We start from the raw sequence: 21,331 nt of genomic DNA on the forward strand, positions 1-21,331 counted from the left end.
AGTGAAGGGCCCCAGGAGCCCTTTTCAGGGCCTCAAACGCAGTACCGCGCAGCCCAATTTCCCCGAAGGGCCACTGAGAGCTAAGGGTCCCTGGGCCACGGCCCCAATGGCTAATTTGGCAATAATATTATATATATATATTGCATATTTGCCTTTCGAGTTGGACAAGAGGCCTGAGGTCATGACATCTCGCATGTAGCAATTTAGGAATTTCATACAATTACAATACAATTTATGAGAATAAGTGGGTCAACATACATAATGCTTCTCATCATGGTCCACATTGTTACCTTTCAACAAGTCCTGATTGTTTTGGTGACGGGTTCATTCTGTCCCTGTCCCAGCAGAGCTCATTCTAGAAGCTCGCTATGGCAACCATCAGAAGCAGCGTCGCAGCCGCACAGCCTTCACGGTGTCCCAGCTTCAAGCTCTGGAGAAAGCCTTCCAACAGACACAGTACCCAGATGTCAGCATGAGAGAGAGACTAGCCGTCTGCATCAACCTGCCTGAGGCAAGAATTCAGGTCAGCATAACATGATAGCCTACTCTTCACAAGATCAAACCTTACCTGAAACGAGTGTTGTCAACAATAGTGTCTTATGATTGTCTTTTTTAGGGAGGGGTGTAGGAAATGGTGCTGACATGCCTCCTTTGCTTATATTATGAACTGAATTTAGGGAATAACTAATAGAAACTATTCTTTAATGTCTCACTACATTGCTTTTGTAACAACTGAGAACTGAACCTGGGCCTCCCACATAGGAACGGACACTAAAGCCAAACAGGTCTTCAGGCAGAGAGTACACTGAGTCACTTTGCTACACTTGCAACTGCAAATAAAGAAATACAAATAAACAACTACTGCTCACACTGAAACAATGTTCTGTCTCATCCAGGTGTGGTTCAAGAACAGGAGGGCAAAGTTCCGTAAAGGTCAGAGATGTTCCCCGCTTTCCAGGGACTACATTCTGGAGGAAACACCCTACAGCAAGATGGGAAAAGATGAGGTCAGGAGGTCCAAAGACAAAAACGACATCAACAAAATACACAACGACGAAGATGACGAGAGTCCTCCTTCTCACACACCTCGTGCAGAAATAAAGGATGTTCCCACTCGTTCCTCCCCTACAGACTCTGATGTTTCCCAGTCCCACCTTCAGCTGCTAGTACACTCGCCTCTGCTTTATCAATTTGCAAACGGAGAGCGACACAGCCACCTACCATGTCCACAGGCTCAAGAAATGCTGTCCATGGAGCTCCCCCTCACACCAGCGTTCTGGCCCATCATACAGCAACACAGCCCTGCCTTAGGGGCACTTCCCTCATCAATTGTTAAAAACTGTAGCTTGTCCCCTTCAAACTGCTTGCTGAAGTAAACCTGTGCCTTATGCCCCCCCCCCCCCCCCCCCCCCCCCCCACACACACACACACACACACACACACACACACACACACACACACACACCCCTTCGTCAACAAACACTGTCCTCAGGGCTGTGGACATGTGGATCCAGGTGCACGGTATTATGTCAGCAGAAAATATTGAATAATAAGGCAGAGAAAGGCTGCTGCATCACCAGCATCAACATGAACACAGATGGAGTTTGGGCTGCATAAGCTGTTCAGTGAGTTGTGTTGTACACCTGTCTTTTAAAAGGGCTGTAAAGGTGAGGGGATTTGTGTCACCAGTACTCTCGGAGGAGGTTGTATAGTAAATGATGGCAGATTCATTGTCTTCTTCACCCCTATACTGGTTTTTAATTCAGTCAATGTTATTATGTCTCTGTTTCGTTGAAGCTATGACTTGACTCTTTTTCATGACAGAATGCAGGCAAAATATCACAATTAGAATATGTTCCTATAACATTCTTTGTATTATGTTGACATGTCAAACAAAACAGAAAGGAGAGGTTTCGACAAGCTAGTTGCCTTCTTCAGGGTATGTGTTGACATGTAGCAACAAAGTGATGCTGATGACACTGACAACACTGGGGTTGCACAGCACTTCTTATGTAACAATACAGTAACACAAATGATTGGTTTGAAAATGTGAACATTGGAAATAAAATGAACTGTTGTTTAATAATTCTTAATACTTTGTGGAATAAAATACAGACAAAACACATTTAAAACTAAATCAGATGATTTTCCATAAAATGATGCAAACTCTTAAGCATGACGTGAGTTTGTTTTTCTCACAATGATGAATAAACCTTAGGGCCAACTGTGGATATATCTATTGTCATATCAGAAATATTGGCCTCAATATTGTGTGTGCACAGTTGCTTCAAATATAAAGTGTGTTATGTTTTATGTTTAATGGCAATCTTCAACCTTACTAATCATTGGATACATTTTTATAAAATGTATTTTCATGTATTTCCTATACATCTTTGTATCTCATACATTTCTCAAACCAGTATTTATATTTTGTATTGTGATACATTTTTTGACCCAGTATTTGTAATAGTGATTTAATAGTGATAGCAGACAGCAGAGAGCTCTATGACTCAGAGCAGCAGTCGTACCCAGACAGACAGCAGAGAGCTCTAGGACTCAGAGCAGCAGTCATACCCAGACAGAGAGCTCTAGGGACTCAGAGCTGCAGTCGTCCCCAGACAGCAGCAGAGAGCTTTAGGACTCAGAGCAGCAGTCGTACCAGCAGTGGTGAGGGCACCTCATGGCAGTGGTGAGCGCACCTCATGGCGCGCTCTGCTTGCGTACAAGTAGGCCATACATGGCCTATACTTGTGTGCAAGGCGCAAGTTGGAGAGAGAGAGTGCATTTCTAGTTTCATCTTTTCGTGTGATAATATTGTCACCCACTTTAACTGAGAAGCCATCGGCCTTGATGATTACTATTTGATCCAAAGAGAATGGATTCAGTTTTTCCCAGCTGTAATGATAGTTTGTTATCAGTTTGTTATCAGGGTGCAGATTATGAGGTCAGAGCCTAGGGCCTTTTCAACCTGCAGTTTGTTCCTGTCAGAGACCAGCAGTGCCGAGTCATTCGTGAACAGGAACAAGTTGCAGTCAATGTCATGTCGTTTACATAAATTAGGAACAGTAATGGTCCTAGCATGCTTCCTTGTAGAACGCCACAGCTCACTGGGAAAGGAGAGGGACAGTGTTCCATTCACCTCCACCATCTGTTCTCTCCCCTCCAGGTAGGATTGCATCCAGCTATCAAAACCAATTGCTTTTAGCTTATTAATCAGTATGGAGTGGTTTACGTTGTCGAAAGCCTTTTGGGGGTCCAGCATGACCATGCGGCAGTATTTGCGAGCATCCACCTCATGTTTGATGTGGTCGCTCAAATAGAGGAGGCATGTGTCAGTGTAGTGGGATGTTCTGAAGCCAGATTGGAATTCGTACATTCGTTTTTTGTGGCAAGATACTTTTCAAACTGTTCATAGACTATTAGTTCTATCACTTTCCAGATGGAGCTAAGAATAGAAATAGCTTATTAATCAGATTCAGTATGGAGTGGTTTACACTTAGTGTCGAAAGCCTTTTGGAGGTCCAGCATGACCATGCCACAGTATTTGCCAGCATCCACCTTGTCTTTGATACATGGTCGCTCAAAGAAAGGAGGCATGTGTCAGTGGAGTGGGATATGTTCTGAAGCCAGATTGGAATTAGTTAGTTCTTTATTGGCAAGATACTTTTCAACCTGTTCATTCATAGACTATTTTTCCAATCACTTTTGATGGAGCTAAGAATAGAAATAGGGCGGTACGGGGTCTAATGTTGTCTCTGTTGTGCAAAAAATGTATTAAGTGTAGTCTCCTCTCAGCGCAGCATGCAATGCAACTGCGTACGTCTCCCTGATGTGTTGGCTTGTATTCTTCAAGGGAGAAGCGCTCACGCTCATTTGTCAGCATTGGAGTAGTAACGCAGGCTCTGGAGTAACGTAGTGTTGGCTGCTGCCGAGTGCGACGCTAATGCTTTGCTTATCGGCAGGAGGGGAGGCTTATGAAGACAGAGACAACAGCAGAAAACCACAGGAAGGAAACAGCAGCAGACAAATACATTCTGAAAATGCGTCTCAATAAATGAACAACCGTGACGCTGACGACACTTCGATGATTCACGTGTGAAAAGGTACGAGATGGGTTTCTTCGTCGATGTAAGTTCATTTTTGTATGAGTTCTTCTTTTCGACGGTGCTATGTCGCGCCGCAATGCATATGCAGGCTAGTGCTAACCTAACCTACGTCCACTGTCGTTAGCGCTAGCATGGTTGCTAACGAGCTTTTTAAGGGCTACTTATACATCGTCGCACGAGCGTGTCACTCGACATAAATACCGCATTTTTAAATGATCGGGTGTCCACACTTTTATCAGTTGGAAAAACGTCATTTTTGTGAGTGACACTCTTGCTCTATTAAGTATTATTAGAAAATGAGGAGTTGTCCGAAACAAACGTACCTCTTGCTCTCTCTCTCTCTCTCTCTCTCAGGTGAAATTATGAACACTAGTGTCTGTTGTGGAAAATGTTTATTTTACTGTCATAATGAAGAGTTGGCTGTCTACAGGACGGGCGAACGTTATGCTTCTATGAATATTTCACGTAGCTGGCTAACGTTAGCCAAATTCAAGTGTTTACAGTAGGACTGGGTTTCCTGCTAATGGCTAGTTGAACGTTGGCTAGCTGGGTTTCTAATTTCTATCAGCAAAGGCCAAGAAGAGCGACGTTATGGTCGCCAGGTTGGCTAACGGCAGGTCGGCAACCCACTGGACCTATAGTGGTTGACATTGAAATGAATTGATGTTGCGTACAAATCATGGCTATTATCTAGATAGTAGTTGGATAATGTTACATCGCTTAACGGCATCTGGCCTAGTCAAGTCGACCCAGCTAACATTAGCCCAACGGTCACTTTAGTTTCACTCCTCGTCTCCTCTGGTCGTACGATTTATGCCATGAAACACAATTGTGTTACAGAACGCAGCCTGTGTTTTAATAAGGAGTCTGCAATAAAATGAGCTAGTAGTAGAAGCATACTTTAGCAAAACATCCAGGGCACTGTTGGCTTTATTAGATCGTAGTAGGCCTACTGCAACTATTTGGCGTTATTATCATGTATATATCTGTGTAATGTAGTGACAATTAAGGGATAGACATTATAAATGGCATGCTGGCCCGGAAGTACTATTTAGAGTACCTTCCGACCAGTAGAACTTGCAGAAGTTACCCAACTTCCACTTACTCAGGGCCACTTGATTTTGTGAAATTGTCTGGTTAATTACAACATTGCGTTATGTGTTGATTAAAAATAATCACTGTGCCAGAGGACCAGTGGCAAATTTGAAATTTCCCTTAATGTTAGCCGCAATTTGCAACTCTTTTTATAATGGGATGAATCTAGAGTTGCAATACCCTCCATTGACTCCCTACTCATCCAATTTTCATCTGCGATCGATCTGCTTGTATTAAACAACGTTAAACTCCCCAACATTGCAGCTCTAGGCCAAGCTTGAATTATCCTCTTTCAATTTGCAGAGCTTTTGTTTCATAAAAATCCATTGTAGACATGTTATGAGCTACTTTCTGTCAAGAAATTCTGTGCAGGTGATTCTTGTTGTGTTGGAGTTTAAAATCACTCGTTTCATATGTTTCAGATTGAAAGAGGATAATTCAAGCTTGGCCTAGAGCTGCAATGTTGATGAGTTTAACGGCGTTTAATACAAGCAGATCGCAGATGAAAATTGGGTAGGGAGTCAATGGAGAGTATTGCAACTCTAGATTCATCCCATTATATAAAAATCTAGAGTTGCAAAATGCGGCTACCCCTGCAGTATGGTTATTTTCATTGTAATGTCTAACATTTTATTCGGGAATTGTGGCTTGTGGTGGTGACCTCGAGCTTTGTGGGGTTGGGTCAGTTTCTGCTCAGTTTCATGTCCTACTCTGGGTCCAACAGTACAATACATAGAAAATAAAAATACAAAGTGCTTCTTGAGTGCACAAATATGACATTAAGTAACATACATCAACAATCCCTAACATCCACAACCAGGGCAATCTAATGATCTTGACTTGACTGACTCCATTAGTTGGAAGAATACATTTGTCTCACTCAGAAGCAATCAAACAATCCTGTTTTAAAAACACATTTCTTACTATTCTCTTCATGGCTGCTTGACAATTTAAGTGCATAATCATTACTTTGTGTAATTTGTAATTTTAGTCCTTATTAGCTTACTTTGAGCTTTTGCCTTTTAATAACTTTTCCATTGTACTTATCTGGTGACCAGACAAGATGACAAGAGGCTAAGCTGTCTCTCACTTGTTCTGTAACACGTGACATGCTACAAGGAAAAGGGAGTGATTTAATGATTGACCTGGCTCATACCTGCCTTTACCACATGCCTCTCAGTCTTGTTGCTGTACATACAAATAATACAGACAAATACTTTCTAGTAGGGCCAGAAAGTTTCATTCCTAGGCTCTGGTCGTATGATTTATGCCATAAAACACATACTTATGTGTTTTAATTATTGTGTTTTATTTTAGATTTGTGGAATTGTTGACATAACATGTGGACACGCAGGTTATCACATTTTAATTCCATTTGCCAGCCTGAAATATAGGGCAATCTATATTAATTGGCAACACATTAATTTGGACAGTTAATTTTCCACTATTGGTTTTCTGACTACATTGTAATGGTTGTCGCTTAAAAAAAGAGGTTTGATTTGAAACCTTTATGTGAAATGTTATATGTTTTCCTGTTAAGAAAAAAAATATTATTATATTATTATTATTATATTATTATATAATAATAATAATTGTATGACTGGGACACCATCATTTTCTAAATTTGTATCAGTATTATACACTTCTGTCTGCCAGTAGTGCCTATACTGCACTCTTCACTCAACACCTGCTGTGTTGCACATAAACAAACATGTGTGTAGGCACTGGCAGGCATACTAGGCAATGTGAGTTTGTGGCCTTTTAACACACAGTCAAGTCAAACTGTTACTCATACTAGACCGTATGACCATGATGAGGCCCTGTGTATGAGAGAGGGACTTGAATAATGGTATTTGGCTTAGGCTCTATGAAAATCCTGCTTTTTGGTTTAAGCCCTTTTCTAAAGGGATCACCTTTTCTGCTGGGATGCTATTTGGTGCATTCAAAAGTAGGCTGTATTTTACAAGAGGCCTTTATGCTCATGTCTGAAGTCTACTGTGGAATATTTCCGCTCATATTGATTGCTTTATTGAATTTACCCTGTGCTTGTCTGTGAACAAGATCCCATTTCAGCTGTAGTATGGAACAGCTACTGTAGACATAATATGATCTCCAAGTAAAAGGTTGAAGATTTATATTTTTGAATAATTCACTATATCGTCGGGTCATGATGAGGAGTTGTGAGAACAGATGATTGATTCTGTGTGTGTCTGTGTGTGTGTGTGTGTGTGTGTGTGTGTGTTTCCCAATATTTTACCATCTTTTCATTTGCTTTGTTCATTTTAATTTGTACTGGTCTCTGAACACAATCTCTGTTGTGGGCAAGAAACAGTTGGTTTCACACACACACACACACACACACACACACACACACACACACACACACACACACGCGCACGTGCACACACACACACGCGCACAAAAAAAGCCAAAGATAACGATACTTTACACATGGCCCAGGGACTCGAGTAACTGATTGGTATATAACTGTTTTTGTTCTTTTTACTTTTCAGATATCTTTCTGACATCGAAGTGAGGAGGACTTGCAGTCACGACGTCGTTGTTGACCTCCCTCGCCCTGACCCTGCACCATGGAGAATGTCCAGTGTCTCACCAAAGATTGACCCGAAGGAATGAGGCGCTGTGGGGGACGTTGCCAAGCGGCCTCGTGGATGCAGTAGCTGTGATTTGAAGTGTTTATCTATGACTAGTATTGTGTGCGTGGGCGCATCCTAGCACAGCCTGCCCACTTCAGGCAGGGATATGCTACTTTGAGAGTGGAGCAGGAGAAACCGACAAAGGAACCTCTTTGCTAAACGAGGGACGAGAAGAAACAAAAGGGAAGCGCTCGGCGACTGGGCTGCCTGAGACAACACGGGCGCTTTAGCTGCATTTTCACCCCACTTAAGTGTCTTTTGATACTGTGCACATTTAAACTGCAGCACCTCTCCTCTGTCTCGTGTTACTTGTCTTCCTCCCCCTCCCTAAAGTGTCCTCTGGCCGTTGTTTTGGAGTTTCTATGGTTTGCATGGCCGGGGAATAATCGTGGAGAGGCCAGGGTATCACAAGCTTATGGATTTTGATAAGAGAGGGGGTAAGGGAGAGACAGAGGAAGGAAAAAAGATGTCCAAAGCAGCCGGCAGCAGGACTGGACATGTGGGCCGGAGTTCAGGGACCAACTCTGGAGTTCTTATGGTTGGCCCAAACTTCCGTGTTGGGAAAAAGATTGGCTGTGGAAATTTTGGAGAGCTGCGGCTGGGAAAGAACCTCTATACCAACGAATATGTGGCCATCAAATTGGTAAGGTCATCCTGCTTCATGAATTTGCAGGCTAGGCATTGTAACATATTATTTTGTAATGAATGCAGGATTCCAGTCACTCACAATGCACCTGTTCTGGGACACTCCCAACTGCAAAACATGGCACAGTATATAGTTTTTCATGCTAATTTTGTTTCGCCAATAATACCGCCAACGATTGAATATATTAAACGCACTGAATTGAGTCAAGTTTCCCTGCAAAGCAGCAGATCATCCTAGTGTACCTGACTCAGTGACCTGAGAGAGACGGGAAGTAATTGAAAGCTCCAACCCCCCCTCCCCATGCCCAGAGGCAAATATTAGCTTGTCTTCAGCTTGGTCCCATGTACTGTTAATGACTCAACCAAGCTCTGCTTGCGTTTATCAAAGAGGAGGGAATAATAAACTGGGAAATGAGACTAGACACTTTAGGTTTATAACTCTAGAGCTTGTATGTTGTACAATCAAAAACGTTTTTTCTTTGGCTTCCTTGTATCATGGAACTCCCTACATAGGCCCCAGCCATTTATGCTAGACTACATTTTCTGTAATTTTGTGTTTTCTCTTCAAAACACACTTTTTGCTACTACTGCTACAAATTTAGGCCAAAACTCACACAAATCGCCGGTACACATGATCTCTGGTCATGTGAACAAGATGTGTCCGTCAGATCTTTCAGATTCATTACTAATTAGCTATAACTGCATTCCAAACTTTGCGGGCCCTGTGTCGGCAACTCGGTCTGGCAAGTTTGCCAGGCCGAGGGGAGCACACTTTCGTAGTTTGTTTTGTAGTTTGTTTATTTTTGCTAGTTGATTTCTTCCCAATGGCATCAAGTTATGTACACGTATTCTAAATTAATCTACCTACTTTCAGTAAACTGGTTCTGGTAGTCTTCAGAAATAAAACCTGAGTATATTATTGGTTTCCAATAGTGCTAATCAAAGTGGATCTTAACTATAACGGCAACAACACACCTTAACAGTTGAGAGCTTTATCAAAACCTATTAACCTTTTTATACTGGATACAAACATTGAGATGGACCTTTGTGGTCAGCTGGTTGTGCGTGTGTGTGTGTGTGTGTGTGTGTGTGTGTGTGTGCTATGTTTTGCACTGAAAAGCAAAATTACGAGAAAGAAAAACAGTGGATGAAGTCATAACTGAGAAGATAGTATCGGCATAACTTTTACATATTGCAGGATAAATGTAGCCACACCATCCGGTGGTGACTTGAGGGAAGCATGGATTTTCCAGTTCTGTTTCCGTCATCTCTGGCAATGGCCATGACATCGCAAAAACGAATGCAAGATGCCAGTAAGCTAACTAGTAGCGGGACTAGCTGCTTCTTCTGTAAAATGTGTTATTTATTTGTTTTCGAATGCGTGTTTGTATCAAAATGCTAAGGAAAGCATCAAGTTTAAACACAGGATGGAGAGAGAAAATTCCTGGGACAACTAAGAATGTGCTTCTGATTTTAACTTGGAATCGTTACACCCCTACTGATTTGTCCAAAATGTCCATACATCATGCACTTAAAGTTAATAGTGGGTAGTGGGCCATAATTCTATTCTTCTCGGACAACGCCTTAAATTGAAGTAATCTAGCTCTGCCCGAGTCTCAAGTTAAGTTGTACTGTAGATGGTGGTGCCTGCTAACTGAACCCCAGGCCATACAGTAGGGGCCTGGCATCATCTCCTCCACAGGCCTTCAGTTCAGTGGTCTGTGTATGATTATCCTTACATTTGTATCTTCCAGGGAGGTCATTATCTCCGAACAGGCATCCATTGAAGGCTTTGCTAACCACACGTAAAGCAGAGGTTAGGTTAGCATACGGCTGTAATTGCTGTTCTCTTCTCTAGAAATCTTTAGACGTGCTGCTGCCACCACTGTCTCTCTCCTGCCTGTGAGCCCTCCCATCTGTTTGGGTATTTTTATCCCTGTGACGTCCAGCTATATCTGGATCTGGCATTAGGACCACAACATTGCTGCATGGCTCTTGTGGCTCTCTGCTCCCAGTGTTTTATCTGAATGAACCCTGAAGCAAGGAGGAGGTGTGCTAATGGTGTTCACTCCTTTAACATGGTTCTGGTCTGGAGGATACCTTTTTTTTGTTTAATGTTTGCAACCATGATTTTCTTCAGTGTTTGAGTACACTCAGTACAGAATGCGTTATTCCTAATAGTTGTGTATTTCGGCGTACTGTAGTTGGATGCATATTTATTTGTGCCCCTGTGACGGTAGCTGTCCGTTACCATTACTGGCATTGCAGTTTCACTAAATTCAGTGCGATTACAGTTTACACCTTTTGGTTCTTAGCTTTTTGAGCGTTGCCTCCGCTCCCTTACGGAGCTATGTGTGTCTGTATGTATGTCCGAGCCCGTAAAGCTGCAACACCTAAAGTGGCCAGTACAGTACAGCACAGAGTAAAGTGGCACAGAGTACACTACAGTAACGGTACATTCCTGGGGCTCTGGATGTTCCGGGGACCCCCACACGGGCCGGCACCCTGAGCACGTTCCTGGGGGTCTGGATGTTCCGGGGACCCACGCACAGTACACCACTACAAATACAGTACAGAGCACAGTAGAGTACAGTAACAATAAATGTATAGTTGCACCGCTCAGTTCACACAGCTGTGATGTTTTTAAAATCTCTTAGGTAAATGCATTTTCTACTGCTCCATGTGTCTGGATCGTTTTTTTTTTTCATTCTTTGAGAAGAATACAAGTTTAGGTCTTAGCCCAGGCCTGGCTTGAGTCTTGCTCCTCTGTCAATCCCTTGGCGACCGTCCAATCTGGTGCAGCTGTCTGTCCACATGTTTCTGTCTGTCCCTGATCTCACAGCTCCCCGGGGTAACCCGGTGAATGTCACTGCCTGACCAGTAAGGCCTCTCTTTTGTCAAAGGCTGTTACTGAGCTCTTCCTTATGGACTAAAACATATAACAGGCCTGTTCTCTGAGAGCACCTGTTGGTGCATGCCTGGCAGGAGTAGTATTTCCTTTGTTTGCCATTTACTTTGGTAACAAAAGTGAATAGAATACTAGGCAGGCTATAATGACCATTTGGACAATGGAGTAGTTGGAGTGGCAGTGCAATTTGATGAGGATGATTACACATTAAGTATATGAAATGTGTGCATAGTTAAGAAATGTATCCATAAAAAAAATGTCGGACTCCACACATATTTTACCAAATTAATGGTATGGCCAAGAGCCAAGAACTTATAATGTAAATGACACTTTTTAAATGTCTTTATAAAGATTGGTAGACTCTTAATAAGTGGTATTTTACAATGTGGTTGAAGGTTGTATATATATATTTTTTAATTAAACTGCAAGAAACAAGGCTAAGTCATTAGGGGAAGTTAATTCTTGCATACTGCATTTATTACTCTCTAGAAGATCTGTTCCTTTATACTGTGTATATGTTGTGAATGCCTTTTGTACTTTGACAGACTTTGTAATCACAGTTTGCATTGGTGGGTGCCTAGGCGGTGCCTGACTGCACCTGGGACAAAGGTGAATGCCAGTGTCACCCTTCTCCACCATGTGATAGTGGAGACGGACAAAGGTGTATTAGTGGGTCCTGTGCACAGCTTTCTGTCACTTGGACTGGAACTGTAGTACATGTTCCTGCTAAAAGACCCAGAGAAGGAGAGGGGGGAGAGAGAAGAAACCGCTGAGCGTTGAAAGGTCGTCTTTGTTAGCAGGCCTTGTCGACACACACAGTGGTTCAGTCTTTGGTTCAGCTGGGCACTTTCTCACACTGACAAACGTCTGTGTGCTGGAGGCAGGGTCTGATAGCTGCTTCTGTAAGTACACTGCAGGCTTTACTCCCATGGGGGAGATCCCAGTGCCTTAAAGGAACACCAGCTTGAGCTTCCAGTGGCTGCTGACTAACACATCTCACTGCAAGAACCACCACCCATCAGACTCATTTAAGGGATTTGGGTGCTTTGCTGTTCTCACCCCCCCCCCCCCCCCCCACAGTCCCTTTCAGTGTGGTGACATAACCATTGAATTCAATGAGGAAATCTCTAAAAGCCTCTCAAATGTAATTATCTTTTCATGACTTTTAAACATATTTTATTTCCTGCAATCTGCATATTTTGGCTTAGCCATGTGATTATCTTTCTCTCTCCCTCTACCTTGGGCATATCAACTTATCAAGGTCATCAACTCCCTCTATAACCCCATGCTTGTGTTTGCCTTGGGCATGAAGATAGGACACATACTGTACATGCACCCATCCAATATATTCTCTGGGCTTGGCAATCCCCTCTGTACGGCAGGGGTGAGAGTTATTTCTATTCAGCATGTATTTCAATATAGTCCCCATTTGTATACCTAGTCATTCATTGACAGACTGACGTATGGGGTGGTCATTAAACCTGCTGCTTGATAGACTAGTTTAGCAATAAGTAATACGCTGGTGGTGAGTAGGTGGGCCGGGCCCAGCCTTTGACAGTGATGGACAACTTGGGCTGTAACTGCGGGCCATAATATTTCCAGGACATTGGAGGAGAGTGATAAGTGAGTCACACTTATGAAGACTCTTGCTGAAGGGCCTCCCAACAGCACAGGGACAGGGGGTGATATCAGAATGACCTTGTGCCTCATAACTTGAGTATATACATGAGCAATGTGAACTCATTGGCCCACTGTACATTTTATGTTGGTCATGTACATAAAGAGCAGTGCTATCATTGTATGGCTCAGCAGTGGTGGTCCATTGCAGTAACAAAGTTGCCACCAGTATTTAGGGCTGAGCCAATATGATTAATTACAAAATTGTACGATAGACATTATTAATTTTGTATATGCCAGACAATAACTTGTTTTAACTGATAGGCTATTCATCTGCTTGACGTGGCTAAGATGCAAAGGCACAAGAGAACGAGGCAGCTTATCCAAGAGATGCTAGTGCATCGTGGCCAGTTGTGCCAGTCTGACTGGAGGAAATCTGAGTTGCTGTATCCTCCTCTTTTTCGCTTCCTCCCACTGAATCATAACAAGCAGCTCTTATTGCAGGCAAGCTCAGCAGCTTACAGAAGCTCACCATGGGGCAGTCGTAGAAGTAGTGTGAAGACACAAAAGCTCCATCAGCATGTTTTGCCTGGAATTAAAGTGGCATTTTGATGATTCAAGTTCCTCTGTCCCTCTGCCTGGGTTCCCTGGCGTGTATGCTGAATGTAAATCCTCGGATGTCAACATCATGTAAAAGCCTCCTTTTAGTCATCAAGCGGGTCCTCTAATGAATCAGTAGACAGTAGCAGTTTCCCTCAACACACACACACACACACACACACACACACACACACACTGATTGAGGACTGATTTAGTAGCGGTTATAAAAGTAACCAGGGAGAGCTTAACTGATGTTGATTTGCAGGTAGCTACTGCAACCATGTATGTTTTGTGCAGAATTATGTGATTGCAAATTTTGACTTTGCACACAAGGCATTGATTTAAGTGTGGCACAGGGTGTGGGCCTGTATAGCACTGAGAGCGGTGTGTAATTGTAGCCTCTACTAAGCTTACTTCCTGGTTCATGGAAAGCCATTCGTCATATTTTCCATTGGGAGTTTTTTGTAGTTATGCTGACGCTGTAGTCATGCCATTTAGGCTAAATTAAGTGAGAGTTTCTAGGCCATCAGAACAGGGTGGCATTTTCTAACCGATCTCCAAGTCAGGTAGAGTATTAATTTGATTCTGATGAGTGACTGTTGAATTAAGTGCATTTTTAATATTGTATGCATTCCTGTCTATAAAAACCCCTTACCACTGGCAGGTTAACAGTATGGTTAGTGTTGTATATTTATTTCTCCTGCTCCAAGAGAGAATACATTTTCAGGTGGGTCATCTACATATCGCAACGCATTGAGAGTTGTAGATCTATTTCCACAATTTCTGAAAATGTATGAACAACCGATGAATTTAAATGAAACGATTCCAACAATTTTGCTAAAAAACGTGATTAGGTGATGCGTCGTAATTGTGACAGGCCTGTATAAAATACATAAAATCATAGTAACTGAGTTGACTGGTTACAAGCCCCTCACCAGTTAAAAGCGTAGCAGTTATTGAGCTTCTTCATAACGGACCAAATAGGAGATCGAATGTGGAGCGTTGTTGTCAGAAGCCATTAAAATATACCATTTTCCATATGTAGGATCCTCAACATACATATGCCTTCCAGATGTTTTGGTTAAAGTTAAAGAATCCACTTGTAGAGGGCACACCATGTTTGCACTTTGCAGTCATAGTGCCTGATTGCTTTATTGACTTAAAAAGATGATTTGTCCCTTGTGCTCAAGTGAGGGTGGAGCTGCCAGGCAGGCACCAGGAGTATCGCCATATTTTTCACAATATTGTATTGATTATGCAGCCCCTGATATCATTATGTATCCAGGGCTCTGGCACTGTGCCATGGATGTTTTATTTTTGTATCCATATTTATCCGTAACTAGATCATAGATTCCATTATTCCAATAAAACCCTGCACCACTACTTTTCCAAATCAGAGGTGTCCAGAAACTATTATTTTCCAATGTTAGTTTACTTGGGACACCTTGAATTATCTTATCAGTATTTTGTGGCGTTCACAAATAAAGCAAATGTTTATGCAGCCATGCAGGGGGATATGGTTAAAGGTTCATGGTTTCATCAAGGCTATGATAGAAGAAGGTATGGTAGGTCCAGAGTAATCTAATATGAGTGTGGCGACATGCTTTGATCTCACCGCAAAGCGGGTGCCTATGGGCTATGCGTGAATCTCCTTTGTGTGCGAGCATAGGCATGGCTGAGGCATGGTAATGCCCCGCCTGCCTGTGATTGGTCTACTGACACTGCCCGTCTTGACTGTCCTCCGAGACGAGAGGTTACTCCGTGGTGAGATTGAGAAATAAATAATAGGCTACAAGAGAATGACAGCTTGGCACTTTCTACAAAAATAAAACGTACAAGTTAGCGTTCTCTTGTATCATACCATACTACTTGTATTTACACCACTGAGTAACCTCGCGTCAGACTATCCAGCATATCCACCTCGGAGGACAGTCAAGACATGCAGTGTTGGTAGGCCAATCAAAGGCATGCGTGGCGTTACCATGCCTAATCTCGGACGCAAACGGAATACGCATGGGCTATAGTTCCAAACATTGCTCCTATGGCTGGAACTATCCCATTGAGTTAGAATGACCACTTCCGCATTCCATTGTTGCGCTACTCTCTTACTAGATTACTCTGGGTCGGTCCACGTGGCCATTGACATGCATGGAGTCAATGAGGGCTGGCTGGACCAGCTTGTGAACACTATTTTGGAACAATTGCGTCCTTTTATTGTCAGTTAATCGTTCAGGAATATAAAATAACCTATCATAGGTTGTTTTCTAACAACCACTTGTTTTTCGATATACAGTACACTCTGTATTGAGGCATCTCAACATTGCCATGTATCATTTCTAGCTCAGCAGTAATGTAATATTTGGTTGTCAATGATTGACAGTCTCGAACGTTCAGAAACATACTTTATGCTCTTTAGATACCTGTACACATCGAAGAAAAAAAAGCAGCAGAAAACAATTCCTTCCAGTGTGACAAATCTGCTGAAATAGCTGGATAGTTAAAATGACAAGATACCTCCAACATCTACAGGAAATACCCATTCTAAATTCAGTGGCAGCCCTCTAATCAAAGATATTAATGGAGTGTCCTTTCAAAATAATTTCAAGTTAATGGCTAGGTTTCACAGAACTGGGGGAAGCTGAGGGTTCTACCTGGGGGCTTTAAGTCAGAGTGAAACAGGAGAAAGACTGGCCATCGGCCAGCTGTTGCTTTCACACACACCACTCGACACCTCTGGCCATAAAGACTGCCTACAGGGAGAGAGCAGCAAAATGTAGATTTTTATTTTAGACATTGAGGGAAGTTAATGGGTTAACCGATAATTCCCATGCCTATTCTCCACTCACTTGATTCATACAGTTGGCAATGTAGATCCTAGCAGGTTGGTGGTAGAGATGGAGTTTCCAGGCACTTTAAATTGCTATTTCTAAAATGAGATGTCATATCACAGCCAGTTTTAGATTAAATGTTTAACTGAAGTCAGACAAAGGATCTATTCTAGGTCTTATTTCCAGTGGACTAAAAACATTAACATGTATTGTATACTCTGGCACCGCCATGCTGCTAATGGTAAACGGACACTTTTGATTCCCACTTAGGCTGCGGGTGAACATTACTAGAAATCATTCACGGTAGCAAGTTGTGAGATTGAGGCTATTCCACAATAGTTCCACACCCTGCTGAACAGTGGTGGAAACTAAGTAACTAAGTACATTTACTCAGGTACTGTACTTAAAGGGACACTTCACCCTTTTTGCAAAAAAATATAGGTTAATGACGTTTAGAAGCTTTAGAACACTTTCCTGGGGGTCTTTATGTCCATGACATCAGCTCACTGCTACAATCTAAAATATCTAAAACTACACTTGACTTTTTGTTTTTCTCTTTTGCTTTTTGTTTGTTTAATTTTCTATTCTTCTATAAATGTAATTTGTTTTTGTTTATATGTTATGCATATCTTCAACAGTATTTTGGAATATGTTGAGATAAGGATAGGCACTAATAAGCTTTAAGCTTCTGCCTATGCCTTTTCGATCACAAGAAAAAAGTTAACTGTTTTTGTGTAATGTCTCCCTCTGAAAGATCGAAATAAACTATTCATATATTCATACATATTACACACACAAAGACCCCCAGGAAAGTGTTCTAAAGCTTCTAAACGTACAATTTGGAGGTATTTGTACTTTACTTGAATATTTCAAATACTTTTACTTGTACTACTTGATCTCTGATCCAAATATTGTACTTTTACTTCACTACATTATAGGAAAACTTTAGTTACTATACTAGTTAGTTACTTTGTAGATTTTGATTATTATTACAAAACATACATTAACCACTTCAACCTTAAATACATTTCGGCCATTTGACAATAACAAAAATACAAACTCACAATGCGTTTCGAACTTGTGAATCGTCTATTTTCAAAATAGTTTTTTTTAAATGCATTTGACGACTTGAAATGAGACATTCTGCAGAGTGAGAATAACTTTTACTTTTGGTACTTTACGTACATTGTGACGCCAACTTTTGTACTTTTACTCAAGTGCATTTTGAATGTCAGACTTTTACTTGTAACAGAGTATATCTATATTGCAGTATTGATACTTTTACTTGAAGGCAGAGTATCACGCTGGCATCTACTTTATCTCAGTTTAATATGACAAAGTTGTGATAATATTCGAAAATGCAACTATAATGCTGTGTGAACGTGAAGTCGGAGCGGACTAGTGGCCACAAATCCCTCCCACTGGAACCCATGTTAAAAGCCCCTTGGAATTTCACTATTTTAGCGTCTTTATAATGAAGTAAATAAATAACCTTACCTCTTTGATTAACATGACCAATGACATGTCTGCTATACACAAGCAGAATAAAATACAGAATGGTAGGCTACTATCACCCCCGCGGCTGGTTGTGTGTTGAAGGGTGCTCAACAACGCTGATCATCAGCGCGGCCAAAGTGAATCGATCATTGTGGAAGAGGAAGAAGTGGGTGTGGGTGAAAGAATGAAAGTGAAACGACATGCTCTGTTTTGTGTGCATACTGTTTAGTTTTAGTGTATAGAGTCGTGAATGGAGTGATGTTCTGTGACTTGATAAAAAAGGGGGGGGGGAAACGATGCAATAAACCAAACAAGATTTGATAGAGAACATAGCTCAGAGCCGCCCCCGCAGCTATTATAGCTCCGAGCCTCCCCCGCAACTATAGCCTAGAAACAAAACGTTTGCAATTAATCAATTGCATCAATGAATATGCATAAACAAGCTTGATACAAGGCTGTCGCTTCCAAGGCTAATATAGCAGACCTTTGTTTATAGATTGATTTTAGTTCTCCACTCAGAATGAGATCATTCCGAGCAGAATAATTCATACATGTCTCACATTCATTACGGTGACTGTCTGAGCCCAGCAGCTGACGAGTGTGTATCGGTGCTCGTTCATCGCGTTGTTGAATGCGCGTCACTCGTTACTGGTGGTAGTTCATTCATTTGATCCAGTTGTGTAGCTCAAAACCTCAATGAAGTGTGCATTGTGAAACACGATCATTTGGGTGGGAAATGTAGAAGTAGTAGCTGTTTGGCAACTGCTAGAGCCCTGGCATATATTTTCAAATGGGGGTCAGTTTGGTGTCCTTGCTCCTTGACATGAAAAAGTTTGAGGCCAACAGTAGTACTAATATAGATTAATAACAAGTCCACATTTTATTCTGAACCCTCCACGAAAAGGCCTCGTTATCTGACCCCTTATCCATCATTTATACGTTATGGATAATTAGTGTGGACTTAAACTGTTCGTCTATAGTACTTGTAGGTCACACACAGACTCAAGCACCCTCACACTCACAGTACAATAATAATTGCATGCTTTGTAAGGCTACTATTGTTTTTATTAATTTAAAGAAAAATCACCTCTGTTTGAAGTGAGCTCTTATCATCATTCGTCATCATACATCGTCTCATTCTGTCCAATCACAATTTGTGTCCTCACTTAAAAGAAAATTGACAACAGATTGTTGGTGCTTACATTTTGGTGTGTGCTCCTAAAAACTTGTGGTGCTCCTACATTTTTAACCAGTGCTACCAGTAGTGGTGCACGATATTGATTTTTTGAAACCGATACGATAACCGATAATTTACCGCTCCTCAAGACCGATACCGATACGATAACCGATAATAAAAATATATAGACATGAATAAAAAATAGAAATACATACTAGTGAGTAACGGTACATGTAACACAGCTTTGACCTAAGCAATTACAGTATAGTAGGCTATATCAGTGGTTCCCAAAGTGGGGTTCGGGGACCCCCGGCCCCAGGGGTACCTGAGGGAGTTCCAGGGGGTCCCCAGCTAAATGATATAGTTAGGAACCAAATGGACCCTTATGGGTCTGTAACTCTGAGTGTACAAATGGAACATTTCCAGTTGTATACTCTCAGAGTAAAAATAACATTGATTTTACAATATAAATTGGGAGTCCCAGAGCAAATTGTGATTGGCCAGATGACGTATGATGATAAGAGTGCCCCTCACTTCACACAGGTGTGAATTTTTTTAAATGAATAAAAACAACAATATAATGTCTGTGAATGTCTGTGTGTGTCCGGTCAGTTGGCCTCAAAACTTTTCCATGTCAAGGAGCAAGGACCCCAAATTGTTAGCCCACAGACACCCATTTGAAAATATATGCCAGGGCTCTAGCAGTGATTCTCATCATTTTTATTTCAAGGACACCCAGTTTGACATGCATTAGGCTACTGACCCCCCATTTAATGCCATTTACATAAGGGACCTCAATTTATAATTTTTTATTTATATCGTAAAATCAATGTCAACTCTGAGAGGGTACAAATGGAACCAAATGGACCTGTAAGGGTCAATTTCGTTCCATTTGTAAACTCTGACTCCCCGGATCCCACTTTGAGAACCACTATTGTCTGTGTGTGTGCGTGTGTAAACACAAATACAACACTATCCAAGTTCCAGTGATAGACGTTGTTGTTAGCATATAAGTCATTAGCATGGTCTGTAGCATCATGTAGCCAAACAGCTACTACTTCTACATTTCTCAACCAAAACGGTCGCGTCGCGTTTCACAATGCTACACAACTGGAGCAAATTAATAAACTACAACCGGTAACGAGTGACACGCATTCAACAGCGCGATGAATGAACGAGCACCAATACGCGCTCGTCAGCTGCAGTGCTGAGACGCTGAGACAGTCACCGTTCGTATGAATGCGAGTCAGTGAGTGAAATGAGAGAGGGGAGATAGAGAGAAGCAGGCGGGGCTATTAGCCTGCTATGGAACTACACACTGCAACAGACAGAGTGGAGAAGCGTCTCTCTCTCGCTCGTCTCAGCCGTTCCTCCGGAGAGATTGGCGACTCGGGGAGCGTTTGGGCGCACCACAGAAATGATTGGTAGTCCCATAGTTGCTACCAACTATATTTTTTATGGCGCATTTGCGTCCAAAATGATCGCAATTTCGAGCCCATATAAAGTATATTATCGGCGCTATTATAACGTTATCGAATTTATCGGGATGACGTCATAATTGCTAATATCGGGTCGCAATTTATCGGGACGATAATTATCGTGCATCCCTAGCTACCAGGTAAAAAAAGTTAATTTCGAGCCCTGGATCGGATAATGCCAGGTTCAAAATTATTGTTTCATCACATATTGGCAAAAAGAGGGGATTTTAGATGATGTGAGGCCCGAACCTCTAGTAGTCTTTCAATATCTGTTACTAGCAGGGCCGTGCTTAGGCATCAAACTAGGGGTGGGCGATATGAACAAAAGTATTATCACGATATTTTTTGAAGCCGTATCGCGATAAACGATATTATTACGATATTTTTTCGGGCCTTTTGCCCCTCCTATATACGGTTTTAGTTCAATGTTTGTTTTAAAAACACCATTAACAATAAAGAGAATTTAATGTTTGTTTTGACACCGTCACACGTCACCTAATCATAGCAATCAGCGTGCCCCTCACATCACACGGGTGTGATTTTTGATTGTTATTTAGTTACTTAACAGTACAACATAACAAAAAACTAAATACCATTTAGTAGAACCTCCAGAAAAACGCAGGCAAAAATATTATTTAATATTGATTATGCGATGGAATATGCAGGGTGTTATGTGAATTCATGCGGCAAAATCTGATAATCACTTTTAAAAAAGTGATTAAC

At 41.7% G+C, this 21,331-nt stretch overlaps 1 protein-coding gene across 5 annotated transcripts in view; it reads left to right on the top strand.

Moving 5' to 3' along the window:
* Positions 1 to 3,807: 3,807 nt before the first annotated feature.
* Positions 3,808 to 21,331, top strand: part of csnk1g2b (casein kinase 1, gamma 2b) — a 54,139-nt gene continuing 36,615 nt past the window's right edge. For 4 of the 5 annotated variants that reach the window (XM_080770787.1, XM_080770790.1, XM_080770789.1 and 1 more), the window contains exons 1-2: positions 3,808 to 4,103; positions 7,715 to 8,501. In XM_080770787.1, coding sequence (XP_080626913.1) covers positions 8,274 to 8,501 — 228 coding nt within the window. In that variant the 5' untranslated portion in view covers positions 3,808 to 4,103; positions 7,715 to 8,273. Of the gene's footprint in view, positions 4,129 to 7,714; positions 8,502 to 21,331 lie in introns of all 5 variants that reach the window. The other variant, XM_080770788.1, reaches the window with a different exon arrangement.

Source organism: Protomyctophum bolini, assembly GCF_963924005.1.
Source record: "Protomyctophum bolini genome assembly, chromosome: 8".
Lineage (NCBI taxonomy): Eukaryota > Metazoa > Chordata > Actinopteri > Myctophiformes > Myctophidae > Protomyctophum > Protomyctophum bolini.